Source organism: Acomys minous (assembly GCF_964271855.1).
Source record: "Acomys minous genome assembly, chromosome: 9".
NCBI lineage: Eukaryota > Metazoa > Chordata > Mammalia > Rodentia > Muridae > Acomys > Acomys minous.
The window spans coordinates 67,864,527-67,883,785 of NC_140490.1; the positions used below are offsets into that span (position 1 = coordinate 67,864,527).

Below are 19,259 nucleotides of genomic sequence, written 5' to 3' on the forward strand. Positions count from 1 at the left end.
GAGGCTCTTGCTGCATAGGCCTGAAACCCTCAGCTTGAATCTGGGAACCTGTGTAAAGGTGGAAGGAGAAGGATGAACTCCACAGAGCTGACCTCTGACCCCCACAGCTGCACCATGGCACTCACACCCCACACATATATTATGCACACATATAATAACAGATAACAAATTAAAAATACATATCAGATTCTATACCAGACTAGTAATTAAAAATAATTTTTATTTTGACTTACATGATTGAAAGAGTAACGAATACAAATACCACAAAACTAAGAGCACTCCCCCAACCAGGACTAAAATACAGAGGTGAATACAAAAGACATGAAATTAATTATCCATGCAATATTCAAAAAAATTTCAAATCCACAAACAAACCCAACAAAAGCCCTATAATAGCTGTGATTTCACTGTCTACAAAAAGGACATTTCAACCATTTAACAAAGACTATATAGCCTATACATACTATAACTGTACAATGTACCATTAAAACAAGGGATGTATGCATATATACATACTATTTACAAATATACAAATATATACATACAGTGGAACTTCACAGTTGAAAGAATATGTTGCCAGAAGGCTGGCAAACAATTTTCACTTTAAAACGCAAGGAACCCTTTTAAAATTCTTGCTAAAATGTAAATATTGAAACTAGTATCTAATTGGTATTTATACAAACACATCCAGAATACAGTTTAAAATTGCACCCACACATGTTGTTGTCATATCTTGGCATACCTACCCCTTGCACACTTCACCTAGTGAGTGACTGAGCTGCTGTTGAAACAATGGAGCAGTTTTCATCTTTTAAAATCTCCTGCTTCCCAGCCTCATGGCCAGTTTTATAGAAGCAGGGACCACTTTCAGTGCCGCCCTATTCTACCAGGTTAGGACTCATCCATCATCCAGGTTCCCATCTGAAAGAACAACATATCTTTCTGAATCTATGACGTTGGGGTGTGTATTTGTCTTAGCAAAAAAAAAAAAAAACCAACTATACATGTGGAACCAGGCATAGTGGTTTGTGCCTGAGATCCCCACTCTGAGGCAAAGGCCGGAGAACTGTTGAGAGTTCAAGGTCAGGCAGCCTATGTATTCAGTTCCAGGCCAGTTAGGACTGCCATAGGGAGACAATGTCTCAAGATAAAACAGAAACCAAACAACGATGTAAAACTGAGAGTGTTCTTGGTAAAGAACAAAAGCTTAAGCTTCAAGACTTTTGTTTGCTTTTAGCAGTATAGGTATGATCTTAATGAAGCCGGCTCCTTCAGCTTATCCCTTAAAGCACAGGGACAGACCACATGGAAATTCTCAGGATGGAAAAAGAAACAAATAGTAGGAAGTATATAAAAAAATTAAGATCTAGAACTTAGGTTCCCCCTGCCCCATAGCTTCATGTATCCCAGGTTTCCCTGGGAACTCCCTAGGTAGCTGACTGTGACCTTGAACTTCTTCTTCCTTCACTTTCTGAGCTCTGGGTTTCTATAGGGAGCACACCCAGCTTGTGTGGTGCTGGGCATGAGCTCAGCAAGCAAGCTCCACCAAGGGAGCCACACCCTCAACTCTGAAACCTAGTCTCTTATAACTTATCACTTTGCCAGGTTCTGTGAGAAAACTTTTATTTGAAGAACCATCTTTTTTTTTTTGTGCTTTGTCTTTAAAAGTAAAATTAGGCAGCAAAAGGGCCACTCAACCCTGAGAACACAGAAGAAAGAAAACGGCAAGGCATACGATACTTATCCAAATAGCACATGAAAAGTTCAAGCTCACGGATGAACTCCCAAACAGGCGCAAAGATGGCTATTTTCAAATTCCACAGGAAGGTAAGATGGACCTTGAAGTGCTGTCATTCACAACCACGATGCAGTCCAGTGAATTATACACAGCCCTCCTCTGCGGGCCAAGGAAACGTAGACAGTACGGTGCATTTGGACTTTGAGATCTGTGCACTGGCCACAGCAGCGGCACCCTGTAAGTCCAGGTGCTGCCTGGCCACATCACAGCACCCTGTTGATGACCATGGCCAGGTATCAGGACAGCAGTCAGGCAGTGCCAGTGTGAAACCTAAAAGGCAGTGGCAACTTCAGTTCCATGGCGGCCTCCGACTTTAACACAGTCTCGAGGAAATTTGTCTAACTGTTCATATGCCAGCCGCCCGTCTTCTCCTAGGTAGGAAACATTAAACGTGAATACTTCACCTATGTATCACACAGAATAACATGGCAGAAATGTGCTATTGTGACTCCCCCCCCCCCCCAGTCCCCAGGGATTGAACCCAGGACCTCATGTATATCAGACCAAACACTTTCCCACGGAGCTACAGCCTTGTATTTGCTGTCTTAGCTAGTTACTGTGTTAAGGAAAAGTGCTTTTCTATTATTCTTAATTACATTATGGATTTCTAGGCAATGCTTAGAATAATCAAGAACCTTTGAGTTAGTATCAGAGACCGGATGAAAAGCAAGGTATAAAATAAAGCACAAGCGTGTGCCATCTTCTACCAATTGTGTATGGCAGATTAATTTTTGTTTAGTGCTTTAGAGATTTCAGTAAGACTTATCCTTGACCTTAGTGTATTGAATCTCTATGTAACTTGAATACGTTCTATGTTGATTTAGTTACATTATATCATATACACACACCATTATACATTGTAGCACTATGTACGTCTACATGACTAATGGTAAAAGCTAATTTTTACTAATGGTAAAAGTTAGCCTTTCAAGCTTTGGCTAAAAGTTACTCTTTCTCTCCTAAGCATACAGTGTTTCCCCCAGGCTTTCTATTATTCAGTCTTGTTTATAGCCACATCTTTTGCTGATTTACTTAATTATGCATGTGAGTGCATGTGAGTGCGTGTACCACTGTATGCACGTGGGGGTCAGGGGCAACATTTCCATCTCAGGTCTCTCTGTCCATGTTGAGACAAGCTCCCTCTTGTTTCTGTTGCTATGTTGCATCCTCCACACTGGCTGATCCTTGAACTTCCGAGTAAGTCTCTTGCCTCCACCTCCCATCTCACTGTAGGATGCTGTTATTACAGGTGTGTGTGCTCCTCATTTTTTGAAGAGGTTCTGAGGACTAACCTCATGTTCTTAGATGTGTGCAGCTATCATTTTACCTGTTGAGCCATATCTCTGGCCCTCACAGCAATATTTTATATAGACAATGTATTTTAAATATAAATATTGTTACTATTTTTTAAAAAATGATTTAAAAATAGGAAAATGAGGAATGGGGAAGAGGCAGGGATAATGTTCATGTTACAGAATGACTCAAAGGTTGCCTTGGCTACATCGAAAGACTGGCATAAGAAAATAAATAAAAGCCAGGTGGTGCTGGCAAATGCCTTTAATCCCAGCACTTGGGAGGCAGAGGCAGGCGGATCTCTGTGAGTTCAAGACCAGCCGGGTCTACAGAGTGAGTTCCAGGACAGTCAGGGCTACACAGAGAAACCCTGTCCCAAAAAACCAGTAAATAAATAAATAAATAAATAAATGCAAGCCAGGCCTGGGGCAGGCCTGTAATTTTACCTACATAAGAGCCTGAGGCAGGAGCATCACTACCAGTTCAAACAAAACCTGGACAACTTAGTGAAACCTATCTCAGATTTATTTATTTGTTTATTATTTATACAGCATTCTGCCCATATGTACACCAGCATGCCAGAAGAGGGCACCAGATCTCATTATAGATGGTTGTGAGCCACCTTATGGTTGCTGGGAACTGAACTCAGGACCTTTGGAAGAACAGACAGTGCTCTTAACCTCTGAGCCATCTCTCCAGTCCAGAATAAAAAGGTGCTTTATCTAGCTCAGTTGTAGAGCACTTGCCTACAAGCGGTAGACCTTGCATTCAATCCTCAATTCACTTAAAAAAAAAAAAAGAGTCATTTGGCCCAGCATAGTATCTTAGAACTTAAATGCCAATGTTCTCTTAGGTGCAAGGGAAAATGGCCATGAGATGCATAAGGTGCGGCTTTCTTAGAGCGAAAGTGGGATTTCCTCCGCTGTGCACAGCTAGAGCTCCATACGATGGTGAACATAGGTTCGCAAACACTGGGAATGTGCTGACACGAGTGGCTTTGGAGAAGGACAGACCCGCAAATTAGACCCCCAAAATTCTGCATGCAGGCCACCCACCTGTACAAAATGCTCCCACACCGTGAGCACTGGTAGGCCGCCACAAGAGGGAGCCTTTACTCCCTTTGGACATGACAGGTTGTAGTCAAACGTATGTATATTTAAAATATTACATACAATTTGCCTTCAAGGGGAGGCATACAAATTTATATATAACACACAGCGTTCGTCTTTAAACGGGTTTCATTCCTAGGATATCTCATGTATATGCAAGTATTTCAAGTTTTTAAAAATGCAACAAAATCTGAAACGCTTTTGACTGAAATCGTTTGGCATGAGGGATGCTCAGCCTTTATTGTTATGGTGACACAACCAGAGCTGGCCCTCAGGACATCTGCTAACATCTATCTGTCAGGGAACTTTGATCTGACGTGTCAGGCATTTCATAGCCGTGAGATACAGGCAGAGTTTCGGAGGAAAAAGAGCCTGAATCTGGGGAGTCCTGTGGCTCCGAGTGGGACTCATGTGCCACTGGCTGTTCTGGCATAGCTAAAGGCATGGGTAAAGTTGTTTGTCACCAAGCTTGGTGATCTGAGTTGAATCCTTTGGATCTCTGTACTGAAAGGACCTTCATATAGGTGCCCTGGTAAGCATGCCCCCAACATATACTAAATAAACAAATCGATGTTTAAAAAAAGAAACGGAAATAGAATTAAATAAAGTGAAAGCTTTGGAGGGAGCGGGGTCTTGGATCAAATCCAGGAATTGTCCATGGTGACAGGTGCTCTACAACTGACTTACGCCTGCTGCCCCAAACTGAAGCTTGAGGCTCTCATTGGGCTAAGCAGGAGTTGGGTACCACCACTAGATGGCATATTGGGTGCTACCCAACTGCCCAGAGGGTCTCTCAGACAGCAAAGGTTACAAGGCTGCAGTGAGTGCACACTAGGTGAGGGGCTGCTGCTTGGCCTCTTCTTAGTGCTCATCGTGGCTTTACTTCTTTGTCAGAGGATGTCTTCCCTGCTGCCACTGAGAGTACTGGAACACCATGTGAGTTCAGGCTTGGGTGTGAGAGAAAATTGCATTGGTATTTGTTCATCGGGGTCGAGGAAGAGTCACAACACTGAGTTCAGGGCTAGGGTCTTCCAACGCTGCTGCATCTTAGAAGGTTTTAAAATCCCAGTGCAGGGGCATCCCAGAAACCTCAAGGAGCAGCCTCATTGGTTGGAGCGGAGGTACATTAGGTTTCCCCGGAGACTTGGGTATGGATGGAGTGGAGAAGGCTTAACAGGGCTGGTGAGGCCTGGGAGATGTGAGCAGCGCAGAAAGCGTGGTGGTGAAGGAAGTGTGGTGACCATTCGTGGGGATGCCACTGGGAGAGCAGCTAAGTGAGTCTCAGGGCACAGGCCACGGGATACCTCTCCTCAGTTTACTATGGAAAGAGAGACTGGCTGGCCGTGCTTTACAAAAGTCTAGCTCCTGTTTATTTTGTTAAATGTGCATTGTTATTTCAGAACCCCGAGGGACAAGAGGCATTAAGCCATTAACACCCTGGGTATGCTTTAGACAATTAAAGAACTATATCTAAAGCAGCCATACAGAATAACCATTTTATCCTTTAAACAAACACGGGCTAAGCTTTCTCTGCAAAGAATGGCATATTCAACAGCAGAGCCAAGTCTCGTTAATCCCATCCCTGTAAGAAAGAAGTCTCGAAATAAATGGGATTTTCATGGTGGTTATAATAACCACGGGTCTTCTTCACATGGTCAAATGTATTGTCAAACCAGTGGCTTTTTACCTGGTGACACTGGCAGGATTAGGTTTAAAGACTTTTAGAGGCGATTTAAAAAATGTAGAGTATATGACTATAGTTAAATTGTCTGTAACTCTCCCTTCCCCCCCTCACCCTTCCTTTCTCTGTGTACAGGTGTGTGGATAAGAGATTTTGTAGCCCACGCTGGCTTGGATCTCAGTATGTAGCCCAGGCTAGCCGCAAACTTGTGGCCTTTTTGATGAGGAGTTAAGAAAGGTTTCCCTGATGGCTGGCGATGTGGCTCAGTTGGTAGAGTACTGGCCTACATGCACAAAAGCCCGGATTTGATCATTAGCACCAAATCAATCAGAGACTGTGTCACGTGCTCATTAGGCCGGCTCTTGGGAAATGGAGGCAGGAGGATCAGAAGTTCAACTGTTTTTCAGGGCACATAGTTCAAGTCTGATCTGGGATAAATGAGACCCTGTCTTTAAAAAAAAAAAAAGGAAAAAGGGGCGCACAGCATTCTCCGCAGAGGGTCAGGTACGTTGACTTTGGCCGTCCCTACACTGGCAGCCAAGCTGGGGTTTCTACAGTGTCTGTTTTGCTTCCGTGTTCCAGGCGCCAGCATTTTTGCTTTCAAGAGACAGTTTTACTGTGCAGACTAAGCTGTTTTTGACTGAGAGGTGATTCTCCTGCCTCAGCTTCTTCAGTGGGGATTACAGGTATGAGTCACACTCTCAGGCCCTCGTCTTGATTCTAAATAGGGCAAAGGCTGGTGACGTCTTGGAGATAACAGGGGAGAAAAAGCCTGGTTCTTGTGCAGCGGGAACAAGGGCAGGGCGAGATCTGGGCACAACTGACTTCTGCTACTCTAGGAGCAGAGAGTCGGAGAGTACACAGCCAAGGGGGAAGTGGACAAAGCGGGCGCCACGCGAAACTTCCTTCCGGTTCCCAGGAGAATATCAGAAGTAAACAAACACATACAGATGACTCACCAAGAGATAAGAGGGTTTCCGAGGCCACGTTTCTGATCTCTTCAGTGTCAGATTGACACAGTGTCACGAGCATTTTAATGCTTTCGGTGGCCTGCCAGGGAAGATGGATTAGTGCCTGACTTTTCAAGCTGGGGGTGGGGGTGGGGGTGGGGGATGGGGGTGTGTGGGGCGGGGGGGGGGCTGGTGTTGGGGGTTGGGGGGCAGGGGATTGGGGGGGGGGAGTGGGAGGAACCCTGAATGGTTTGGAGCTCTCTCCTTCTGTTCCCATATAGGATTGGATCTCCCGGGAGAAAAGGAGTAGGGCAGGGCCTGGGGGCTGTGAGCTGGAGATGTGCCCGGGTTAAAGGCCGGCCTCCTTCCCAGCACCGACATCCAGTGGAACCCACACAGGCTGCTGCACCCCGTGTGTGCCCGTGTGTGCCCGTGTGAAGTCTGTAGCAGAGACACTAAGCTGCGATGAGTCACAGCACACCAGGAGAGTGTCCAAATAAACACTTAACCAATGGGTCACCTGAAGGTCACATTCTGACCAAGTAACAAGGAAGGCACAATTTCCCATGGTTGTTTTCCTTCACAGATCATTAACTTTTCCTTTTATTGCTTTAATCCCTTGCTTTCACGTCCCCTTCGGTCAGCTCCTTGTCCCATGTGCCCCTCGCGGGTTTTTGTAAGCATTAGGGTGTGATTCCCCCCTAGTTTTTCCTGGGATCTCTCCTAATGTTTTTGTGGTAAAGATGGGCCACACATGAGCCTGTCAAAAGTCACACTTGCTTTGGAAACCTGTAGCCTTTGCCTCCGCGAGGTGGCATTTTAGCTCTCGCCCTGCTCCCTAACGCCTCCTCTAGCGCAGTTACAGCAGTCAGGTGTGGCTGAGGCTAACAGTGTAGCCTGAATCATATAAAATCATGATCTTAAAACAGTGCGTGGCTTTTTCTCCCCTTAAACAGGGGAGAACTTTGCAGATGATGACATTGTGTCATGATGTCAAAGGCTGGACATATCTGCAAATAATTTCAAGAGAAAGGATCTGGGAACTCAGGTGTATATGGAGTTGAAATACTTCAGGACAGGCTTTGGTTCTCTATGCTAATTTATACACACCAACCTCGGAGAAATGACCGTACCATCTTCTTTTTGGGGGGTTAAGATGCTTTTGTAGCATTGACCCAAAGTCCCACTGGTTCTTCCAGGCAATGGTAAAGGATCATTATTTTTGGTCACTTTAACAAAATCATATACAGTCATTGTTCAACTGGGAAAAGGACCCTGACTATGTGTCTCCAAGGAGATGAGTGACAGTGCTGCACTCCAAGGGAGGCTTTGAATGTGGAAAGAACTGGAAAAGTCCACATGGCATGGCCTGCCTCTATGCTTAACATGTGCAGCCCAGGGACAGCAGCTCTGAGTGGCCTGGGATGTGTGTGTGTGTGTGTGTGTGTGTGTGTGTGTGTGTGTGTGTGTGTGTGTGTAGGTGAGTGGCTTTGAGTCTGGACTGGCATGGGACTGTAGGGCTTCGGGGCTGGCCTTTACCTCCAGGCTCTTTAGGGCCAGGCATGCTGCCTTCTGTAGCTGGAGATTGGTCTTCGTTAGTGCTTCACAATAATAGAGCAAGGCCTGAAAGGGGAAGGAGAGAGAGATGCTGTGAGACATTTTGAACTGTTTTTCATTCAAACCGTACATATGTCAGGAGAACAAAGGAGGGTAATTGAGGTAGGGGAATATGGTGTATCTTTTCTCATATGGGAGATATAGATTTTTAATTTTGTAAAACTCCCTTTTGTCTTATTTTACGCGTATGGGTGTTCCCTTGTGTGTATGTCTGTGTACCGTGTGCATGCAGAGTCTGAAGATGGCTGCAGATCTGAGGACAACCGGATCTGCATGGAGAGTCCCATCTATGCCAGCATGGTGTGCATCACAAGGTCCACAGTAGGCAGGGCTATTACAGCGGGACTCTATCTGAAATATTTAAGTGTCTAGGGCTGGAGAGATGACTCAGAAGAACATTGGTTGTTCTCGTAAGGGACCCAGGTTTGGTTCTCACCGCCCACTTTGGCTATAACCTCATTCCCAAGGAACCTAATGTTCCCCACAAAGGACCAGGGGATGTCATGAAAAGGGGAGCAGAAAAGAATGTAAGAGTTGAAAGATAGGGCGAAGGCTTTAACATGCCATCTTCTCGGCACAGCTCAGCCATTGCACACATGATTTCAAAGCAGCTGGGTGCGAGGCCTGCACAAGACTGGGGACTGTTGGTTACGGATGGATTCTGGGGGAGAGCTATTATCCTCAGCTGTGTTCCGAAGGGTGCATCCAGTAGGTTGCAATGGGCTGTTCCAACCCCATGGACACACACACAGCCCTGCTTAAACTCAATGGGTCAAAGAAAACAACAGTGTAGGAAAGTGGTCCATGGGAGGAGGTGGATACAGAGGGAGGAGGAGGTAAGAGAAGTTGGGTGTGAGAGAACACAGAATGCACTGTATGTGTACACCAAATTATCAAAGAACAAATTTAACAAAAAGGTAAGAAACCCATAATGTTACTCACTTTTTGTATTCTAAAAATAATAATATATTATTATGCATAACATATATAAATTTGTATATACACACACACACACATATATATGTATGTATACACACACACACACACACACACATCCACCTGAGGTAAACTGTAGCATGGTCTTTCACACAATTTTCAGGGAAAAAAAAATCACACAATCTCACAGGTTTATTCAATGAGTTGATTGGTATATTCTACCAGATTGTAGACCCAAAGTTGGAAGATACAAAGTTATGACTGCAGGTTTTATTTTAATTATCATTTTTTCCTTCGATGGTTATTATTTTAAAACCATACCACGTTTGCTTTTAATTGACAGAGCTGTGTGGATTGTGGGGGTAGAAGACAAGGTGTAATGCTCAGGTCTCCCACTAGTGTTCCCGCCCCCTCACACACTCATCGTCTCTACGGGTTAGGAAGCTTTGAGTTCTTCCTTTCCAGCCATCTGGAAGCATACAAGATATGGATGTGATGCCAGTAGCCTTAGTGACAGAGTCCATTCCAGGCCCACCCTGAATCCTCAGCAGTCCTGGTCCAGCCCCTTGGATGAGTGCCAGGATCAGAGCCCAGGGGTGCCCCAGTGATAAACAGCGAAGACAATTACGCCTGGGGCTCGATCTCCTCCATTCAGCATCCTACCTTTTCTCTGAAGTGCTCATTTTTGGAGGCTGCTGCCAGGTAGAGCGTCACGGCCTCGCTGACCTCATTGTCATCTCGGGTGAGCAGCAGAGCCAGGGTTCTGAGGACTTCCTGGTGAGCGGGGAGGTTGCTGGGTGCGAGGTCGCTCATAGTCTGCAGGAGTTTCTCGTCCCTCAGTGACTGGAGAGTCTGAACCATGGCGACTGGAAGGTGAGGGCCAGAGCTCACATTCTGATAGTGCGGTGGCACGCTTATTGAGGACGCAAATATTCCGTGCACGTTTTTGGCAAACACACACGGATAGCAGACCCAAGTCATGTAAAAACTTAGTCCATGATAAAGGCAGTGTTTCAAATTAGTGAGAAAAGGTCAATAATTTAAATAAGTATGGTGAGATGAGGGCAAATTGTAGGAAAAATGTAAAGTTGAATTTCTACTTTAAAGCGATGGCAAAAATATATAGTTTTTTTTTTCTCTTTTAAAGATAGGCTCTTATATAGCTTAGGCCAGCCTTAAACTCTCCGTGAAGCAAAAGATGACCCGAAATGTTTGGTCCTGCTGCCTCTCACTCCCGAGAGCCATGGTTATAGGCACTTACACCCAGCACCATACCAATGAGGTGAGCAGTCAAATGTAAGTATATAATAAAAACAGAAAAAAGCATTATCTGCCACCTTATTAATATTCATGGTAAACACAATTGCCTCTCCTCCAGTTGGAACTATATGCTAAAACCCTCATCCTAGGTGGAGGGTCGGGCCTGGAAGGGGAATGTCACTTGGTCGATTGTAATCTAGAGACAATATGGTAACCTACATGACTGAGTTCCACTGGCACAAACTGGCCATTTCTGTGACTAATGAGAGGAGTCCACTCCCTAGCTAGGTACCCAGCAAGTTTATCTCGTGTCTCCTCAGTACCGTGGGCCTACACGGGAAGGGAAAGGCCGGAGCTGCCTCGTGTAGCCGACTCACACCTTCCCCATAGTGAGTAAAGGGGAGAATAGTCTAGATACTTTTGCTTTAATTTCCTGTTTTCTTTGCTGTTTTGTAAGCAGGCACTCTAATAAAAATCCCCAAGGGAGCATTGAATGACAGTTAAACAAACAAACCACAGAAAACATTTGACAATACAAATACACAGGATGCACCCAAGTATAAGGACAATATAAAACTAACAAAATGCTTTAAAATATGTTATATTTAACATGAAGCATACTAAGTTAAAAAGAAAATATAATGCCGTATTTTTTGGACCATAAGATGCACTTCCCCACTCCCTGGAAAAGTGGGGGACGGGGAATTAGGATGTGCCTTATGGTTTTTCTTGTTTTACTGCTCTAAAAACAAAAGTGCGTCTTATGGCCAGGTGCATCTTATGGTCCAAAAACATATGGTATTTGTAAGGTAGAATCACACTGGGGACATTTGCTCTGAGTAACTGCTTGTCCACCATGGGAGATCCCGGGTTTAATCTGCCACTACTGCAAAAACAAACAAGCATACAAACAAACCAATGGCAGTCTAAACAAGACCTAATTCTGAAATCTAAAACCATGAATATTCAAACAAAACTAAAGCTCACAAGTGGGAGAAAGAGATTGAGTTTATATTTTTCTGTTTCCTAAACTTTCTGTAGTGCAAAAATAATCCGTTTTATAATGAAAGAATGAAAGAAAAAAGACACTAAAAGATAAGGGAAGGGCTGGGAATGCAGCCTAGTTAGGAGAGCCTAGCACTCACAAAGTGAATATGTTCAGTCTCCAACTTCACATGAACTGGGCATGGTGGCACACACCTGTCGTCTCAGAGTTTAGGAAATAGAGGCAGGAGGGTCAGACGTTTAAGATCATTCTTGGCTACATAGTAAGTTTGAGGCCAGTCTGGAACTAGAGACCCTGTCTTAAAACAAAACCAAAACCAAGGGGCTGGAGAGATGATTCAGCACGGAAGAGCACATATGGCTCTTGCATAGGACCAGAGTTTGGTTCCTTGCACCCAGGTGGAACGCTCACAGCCCTTTATAACACCAGCTTTCGTGGGGGGCTACAGCTCCCTCTTCTGGTCTCTGTGGGCACTGCACTCACATGCACAAATTCACATTTTAGACACATATACCTAGATTTTAGGATGAAGATAGAAGTTTAAACGAAACACCACACCCAAGACAAAACCAAGAAAGCAAACAGGAAATTGCCCAGAGGTTAAAAGGAATTTCTCCCACTGTCATTTCCATTCCTGCTACTGAATCCGTGGGTTTTATCAAGGCCTATCACTAAGAGACGTAGGAACATGAACTGCCACACCAGACCCTGAATAATTCAGGTGTCTGCTTGGGAAGCTGATCTACACTTGGCAAGCTTAGGATCACATGTACACCACGAGGCTTTGCACCTTAGGACAGGGTCCCCTGTCTTGTTCTTTTCGCCAGGTATGCCACCTGCAAGACTTTCTCTAGAGCCCCTGTGTCGCATGCTAGGCAGAAATCTCTCTTCCTTTGTGATGCCAAACACTACCCACGTTGCTACAGAATTTGATGTTTTGGAAAGAGCTGGGCTAGCCTGGATCTCAGCCAGACAAATTGCTGCTGTGTGGCGCTGTACCAGATGATACCTAGTTTCCGAACGCATAGCCCCTGCCCAATATCTGCAGCATTCCTGATGCTTGGGCTCCTCTATTAGAATATATATGATATTTGGAGTGCCAAGTGAAAAGGTGGGCTGAGCTTACAGACCCCTAGTTACCTTTTCACCTTCCTTCATCAGGCAGCCTCCTACAGTCTTTTCTCACTGTCTCTTCCTACTGTCTCACTCCAGCCATCAACTGAAGTCCGTTTATGTCTATTCTGAATGAAAATTCTACTGCAAAAGGCAATATGAAGGAGCACTGCAGATAGGCTGAGAAAGGAAGGGAAAGCAGTGAGATTTCCAATTACTGGCTAGTTTTCTGTTCACAGAGAACCCCTGCTGGGGACCAGTGTGCTTAGTGGGATCCTGCTCCGATACCAGGAAGTCTACATAAAGCCCAGAAGTCACTGAAAAAGGGAGGCCTCGGCTCAGCCATGGAGGGTCCCTCACAGTCCGCATCCTACCTTGCCTGGCCAGCTGGCTCAGGTAAGCCTCCAGGTCGCTCACACCGTGGCTGGTGAAGAAGCTATAATACTGGAACACTGTGATGACTTCTGAGGAGACGCTGGAGGAGAGCAGAGGCTCGGCTCGGTCCAGGATTTGGGACACCAGGGTTCTAAACACTGGGAAGGAAGAGACAAGGCAGCTTGAGAAACATGACCATTCGCTCATCCATGCATTAATTCACTTATCCATCCGCTCATGTTTTATAACTGCATCTCACGATGAATGTGATAACCACTACACTATGGAAACGGACGTCAGCATCGCAGTACTTACATATTCATTAATTCATCCATCATCGTACTAATAATATTCATTAACCTTTTATCATAGCACTGCAAACGTTCATCTTGAACATGCTGTGTGCATCCACGCACTCACTTAAACTATAATTTATTTATTCTCGTGTGTGTGTGTGTGTGTGTGTGTGTGTGTGTGTGTGTGTATGTATGCCAGTGTACCACGCGTGTCCCCGATGCCCAAGAAGGCCCTGGATCCCTTCGGACAGTTGTGAACTGTCGTCATGTGAGTACTGGAAGAGTGGAACTGTGGTCCTCAGGAAGAGCAGCCCGTGGTTTTAAGTGCCGAGCCATCTCTCCAGTCCCTCACTCACCTTTTATGGCGGCATTTGTACCCTTCCTTCATTTACTCAGTCACCTTTTGTCACACTTTTCTTGCGATACTTACATTCGCTAATTTATTCACTCCCCTTTTATCACACTAGGATAAGGTAAAGTGTTTAAGGGGGGGTAAGCTTCCGTGTAGAGCCACGGAATGTCACCATTTTTCACACTCACATGGTACCATGCAAGTCAGGGTGTGAACGATTACCGACATCCCTCCAGGGAATCTCAGGGGTCCTTCCTGTTGTTGGTAGCTACTTGGCCTCCCCAACAGGCCGATGTCCAGTTTGCTAGGTATCCAGGCCTGGCCTTAAACTCCTGCTCTTCCTGCCTCCATGTTGCTGCCTCGTCATCACGCTCTGCTCTGGAGCCTGAGTTTCATCAACATTAGCTAGCTTTTCCTGCTCTTGAACTGTCATGGCAACAGCGTGTATAGTATGTGCTTTCTATGTATGTCTGGGCTATTTTACTCAACATCCTCTCAGATTGTAGCCTGGAACAGCAACAGCGTCTCCGGGAAATGCTACATGATACTCTATGGTGTCATTGTAACACCACAGTATCTCCCTTTCCACATGGCATGTCAGTTGTCACTGAATTTGTCCTGTTGTGACTAAGGCTGTGCATCTTATGCACAGACAGGAGTATATTTCTCTTTGTGTATTTAAGAGTAGCATTGCTGGCTCATGTTTTAGACACACACTAGGATTACATTCTTCCGGAGTCATTGTAGCCCCTGACATCCCCACACTGGAGGCATCCCCATGGAGAAAGCCTACTGTCAGCCTTCTGCACCCATGGGCACCACATGGATGAATCTAAGCAACTGCCGACTAAGAACCCAGGAAAAAGCACATCTATACTGAACACGTAGAGACTTCTAAAGGCTGTCACACCCCAGGCAATGTAATCTAACAACCATTTACTTGGTACTTGCCTGACCAAGTGTTAGAAGTCATCTGGGGGCATGCAGGAGCAAGTGTGGAAGTTGTATACAAAGCCAAACTAGCATAAGCAAGGGACGAAAACAAACACACAGACTCAGCTGTGCATAGCATGTTCCGGCAGCATTCACCCACAAACACCCAAGGGTCAACTGTACAAACATGAGCAGCAAATCAGACCCAGGCTCAGGTGGTTCCCGGTTCTCAGCCAGCGGTGCTGTTTGGGAGGCTGTGGACGCATTAGAACTTAGGGGTCACTTGGCTGGCATAGGCCATGAGGTGAGCATTTGGGGCTGTAACTTGGCTCACTTCTGCTTCCTATCATCTGTTGTCTCTGATGTGACCAGCCACATGCTCCCACCGCCTTGGACCAACCTGCTGCTGTAAAAATTTTACATATTTTGATTAACAGAATAAATTAATTATCCAAGACATCTAGGCATCATGTGTCTGCTGCTGTGCCTTCCCTTGCAGGCATGGACTGTACCTTTTAAAAGTGAACCCAATGATAACTCTCATTTATAAACAGATTCTTTAGGTGTTTGTCCATGGCAGGGGAAAATAACATACACGGCAATTAAACAAAACCAAAACCAAAACCACTTCCGCTGGCATTCTGTATGCTCAGCACCTTTTTGTAGTCTGGTAGTCTAGCTGACTAGCCAGCATATCTTTCTTTTCCAAGGCTGGCCTTTTTGTATGCTGCTCACCGCCCCCTCCCCAGGCTGCGGCAGCGGAGGAGACCCTCCCACTGCTGTCTGTACCTGGCTCTGCCAGTCCTGGGTAGTCTTTGTTGATGGTTCTGGCGAAGCTGGCCTCCAGCTGTTTGATGACTCGGTCCGCAGAGCTGTGGTAGACTCCGATTGGGCTGCAGCACTTGGTCCAGAACGAAAGCAAGGACAGCTTTTTGTGGAATTCTGGTAGGGCTGCAAAAGACGAGGCGTGTTAGTGAAAAGATGAAGGTGGTGTCTGGGTTGAGTGGGCAAGGGGTCCTAGGGACATTATAGCTTTTCTTTGTGTTTTTTAAAAAAAACTGTACTTTGTTTTATTATTATTTTTTTAACATGTTTTGATTAATATAATATAATATAATATAATATAATATAATATAATATAATAAATTAGTTATCTAAGACTAGTTTCATGTTACTTGGTTTGGCCTCAAACAAAGGATAACCTTGAACTTCCAATGTCCTATCTGCAGGCAACTTTTCTTTCTCTCCTTTCTATTATTCTCTCTCTCTCTCTCTCTCTCTCTCTCTCTCTCTCTCTCTGTGTGTGTGTGTGTGTGTGTTACTAGGGATTAATCCTAGGATCCCATGAACGCTCTACCACTGAGTTCTATTTCCAGTCATTTTTTTACTATTTGATTTTGAAATATGGTCTTGCCCAGGCTAACCTTGATTTCACCCTATAGCCTTGAAATGGTCATCCTCCTGCCTCAGTGTCCCGATTAGATGAGATTAACTACGTCTGCACGTCCACCAGGACTGTGACTTTCAGATGGAACTACTAGAAGATTCTTTGGGGATTGACAGGTGATCCATAGGAAAATCTCCTCCTTCTCCTCAGTGAACAAAAGGAATTCAGTGGATGTTCAGGTGTTTGCTCTCAGAGACAGATGGCATGGCTGCTCTGCCTTGGCGAGACCTGACTTATCTCTGGGGACTTTATAGCAAAAACCACACAGGATTATTGATGCAAACTTCCAGAAGGGCCGGCACCCAGCAAGGTTTGCTGGAGGAGCCTTTCTGCTGCCCTGTGGCTCTCAGGCCAGAATGAGCAAACAGCAAGGCAGGCGGTGCACACTCACAATCACACTTGTGGGTGGCTGTGACCAGGAGGAGCCCGCAGCACAGCACAGCACAGCACAGCACAGCACACAGGCCCTTTGCAGCCCCACCTGCCATTCTCACACCTTTTAGACACCTGCTGAGGTCACCTGCTCATAGCAGAAATAAAAAATAGAGGCAGAAAGCCATAGGGAGAGCCTGGGGGTGGGGTAGGCTCAGTCATAGGTTACCCAGACGTCTCTATTTCCGTTTCTATCTGGCGTGAAAAAGACAGCCCTCGCCTTTATGAAAGAGCCCAGTGCGCAGATCACAAAAACTCAAGGGCATCTTCCCCATGCCACCTTCTGCTTGCTCGTGGGGCTGAGGAATAGCTCAATTCGTAAAGCACTTGCCTTGAAAGCACAAGGACCCGAGTTTGAGCCCTGGAACCCACAGTTAAACAGCTGGTGGCATAGTACTATAACCTCAGTGCCCAGGGGATTCCTGGGGCTTGCTGGCCAGCCAGCCTAACCTACTTGGTGAGTGCCAGACCAGTGTCCTGTTTAAAAAAAAAAAAAAATGAGGCAGATGCCTCCTGAAGAACGACATCTGAAGCTGACCTTTGGCCTTCACATACATTGCACCCTCCCCCAAAGTTCTGCCTCAGACACACTCAGAGCCAGACTTAAACAGACTGTTCTGTAGGCGACACAGTCGCAGGACTGGAAAACACCTGTGCAACAGCATCCAACATCCACTATAGGGGTCAGATTTGCCAACTCTATGTGCTAATTAGAACGATCCGGGTGACCTGTCTCTTAAAGGCACTTGGAAACAGAAAATGTCTGAGAAGCGCTTCTTGGAGGTGGGTACCAGTTCTACGAGCGCACGGGAAGCGGTGTGACTCAGGCCAGGGTGCGCTCGGCTGCGCCGCTGCTTTCAGTGAGCATGCGCAAGTCTGGCGCGCTTGGTTCCAGGGACCGCCTGAAGGTGGCGGGCTTACCTTCCACCACAGAGGTGATGTTCCCGAGGTTCTCGTCGCTCACTGCTGCCAGCTTCTCCATCACGAGGACCTGCCTCGACAGCTTCTCCAAGAGACTTTTTGCCACAAAGGGGGTTTTGCTAGAGAAGACGATTTGCTGAGAAGACAAAAGACATTTTAGTGATGTGGAGGCCAGTGACCTTGCCCTCGGCGCTCTTCCGGAAGACGTTGGCCGGCCTGAGCTCTGCAGCACTTTTGTCCCAGCCTGCCAGGGTTCATAGTCTCTGCCAGTTCGTGAAATCATACATATTTTTGTTACTCTTAATCTTTTTGACATGTATATGTGTTCTGGAATTTTCTCAGTGGCTGAGATTCAGTATATTGTGAATTTTCTACCACTCCCCTCTCTCCTCCCTTTTTTAGACAAGATCTACCATGTGTTTCAGATTGGCCTAAAACTATATTCGGGCTGTCCTAAAACTCATAATCCCCTTGCCGTAGCTTCCCAAGTGCTGGGATTATTGGTATAAACTCCACGCTCAGCTCTGCCCTTCCTCCGATGTAAATCTCAATCTTCTTGAAAGATATGGAGGCTATTTAGACTATGTCTTGTGTATAAGCAGAGAAAGGTTCGCTGTACACATGCTTGGGGTTTTCACTGTGTGGTTTTATTTCCCTGCTTCCAAGTTGGAAATTATGACTATATTATATAAGTCATTCCTGTAGTCAGAGCTATCCCAGTGTGCCCCAGGAGCAGTGTCTGTGTCCCTGGTGTCTCTCTGAGCCCTGCACATGGGCTAGCTCACACAATTTCTCACGGTGCGTCCTACTGCCGTCTCCATGGTGTTGACAGGAAATGCTATGTGACTGAGGCACCCAGAGGTTACGTCGCTGGCCTAGGGCCATATCAGCAGGAATTGGCTTCACCTGAGACAGGGAAGAACCCAAGGGACTTGCTGTTTGAAGCCTCTGCTCCTTCTGTGTCCCTTGGGAGCCTGCCCGGGTCACCTGGTGGGCAGGGATGGCAGCATGGCTCCTGGATGAGAAGAATACCGCCGTGCCCTGCTGTCTAGAGCATTTGAACTCTAAAATAAACGGAATTCTCAAATGCCAAAGACTAATGGTTAAACAGTGTGGGTCCCACCACTCGGGAAACAGTGGTAAGAAGATTGGGTCACGCCCGCCTCAGCTATATAGTTAAGTTCAGAACCAGCTTGGGCTACACAACAGAAAACAAAAGGAAACAAAAGTCTAGCAATTACACACTACACCCTTCTTGTGAGCAAGTACAGAAGTGTAAGGAGCTTGCAGACAGAACGCCCATTTTCAGCTTTCTGCAACTATATGCCAAGCGGTAAGTCAACGCCCGACTACAGGGCAATAGGGAGTGGGAAGTGGGGTTTGTAATTCTCACTCCTTCGGCCCGTGCCTTTTTTTATTTTTGCATGAAAAATATTTATTGCTTCTTTCTTTCTTTATTTATTTTTATTTATTTATTTTTTTGCTTCTTTTATTTTTCGAATTACTTGTAATAACACAATTACATTACTTCCCCCTTCTCTTTTCTTCTTCCAAACTCTCCAATGTACTCCTCCTTTCTCTCAAATTCATGGTCTTTTTTTTCATTAACTATTATATATATATATGTAACACATATACATATATAGTGAAATATATAATATATAAAGTAAATTTATATATACATATATGTTACTTGTATGTGTGTTTCAGTCAGCCTGTGCCTTTACATGCACTTCTGTT

General features: G+C 45.4%; 1 protein-coding gene across 6 annotated transcripts in view; it reads right to left on the bottom strand.

Annotated features, from left to right (window-relative positions):
* Positions 1–200: 200 nt before the first annotated feature.
* Positions 201–19,259, bottom strand: part of RIPOR2 (RHO family interacting cell polarization regulator 2) — a 209,912-nt gene continuing 190,853 nt past the window's right edge. For all 6 annotated transcript variants that reach the window (XM_084794026.1, XM_084794029.1, XM_084794027.1 and 3 more), the window contains 7 exons: positions 17,520–17,655; positions 15,509–15,670; positions 13,138–13,296; positions 10,048–10,250; positions 8,371–8,454; positions 6,841–6,931; positions 201–2,169 (listed from right to left, as the gene is read on the bottom strand). In XM_084794026.1, the coding sequence (XP_084650152.1) occupies positions 2,069–2,169; positions 6,841–6,931; positions 8,371–8,454; positions 10,048–10,250; positions 13,138–13,296; positions 15,509–15,670; positions 17,520–17,655 (936 nt within the window). In that variant the 3' untranslated portion in view covers positions 201–2,068. The remainder of the gene's footprint in view (positions 2,170–6,840; positions 6,932–8,370; positions 8,455–10,047; positions 10,251–13,137; positions 13,297–15,508; positions 15,671–17,519; positions 17,656–19,259) is intronic.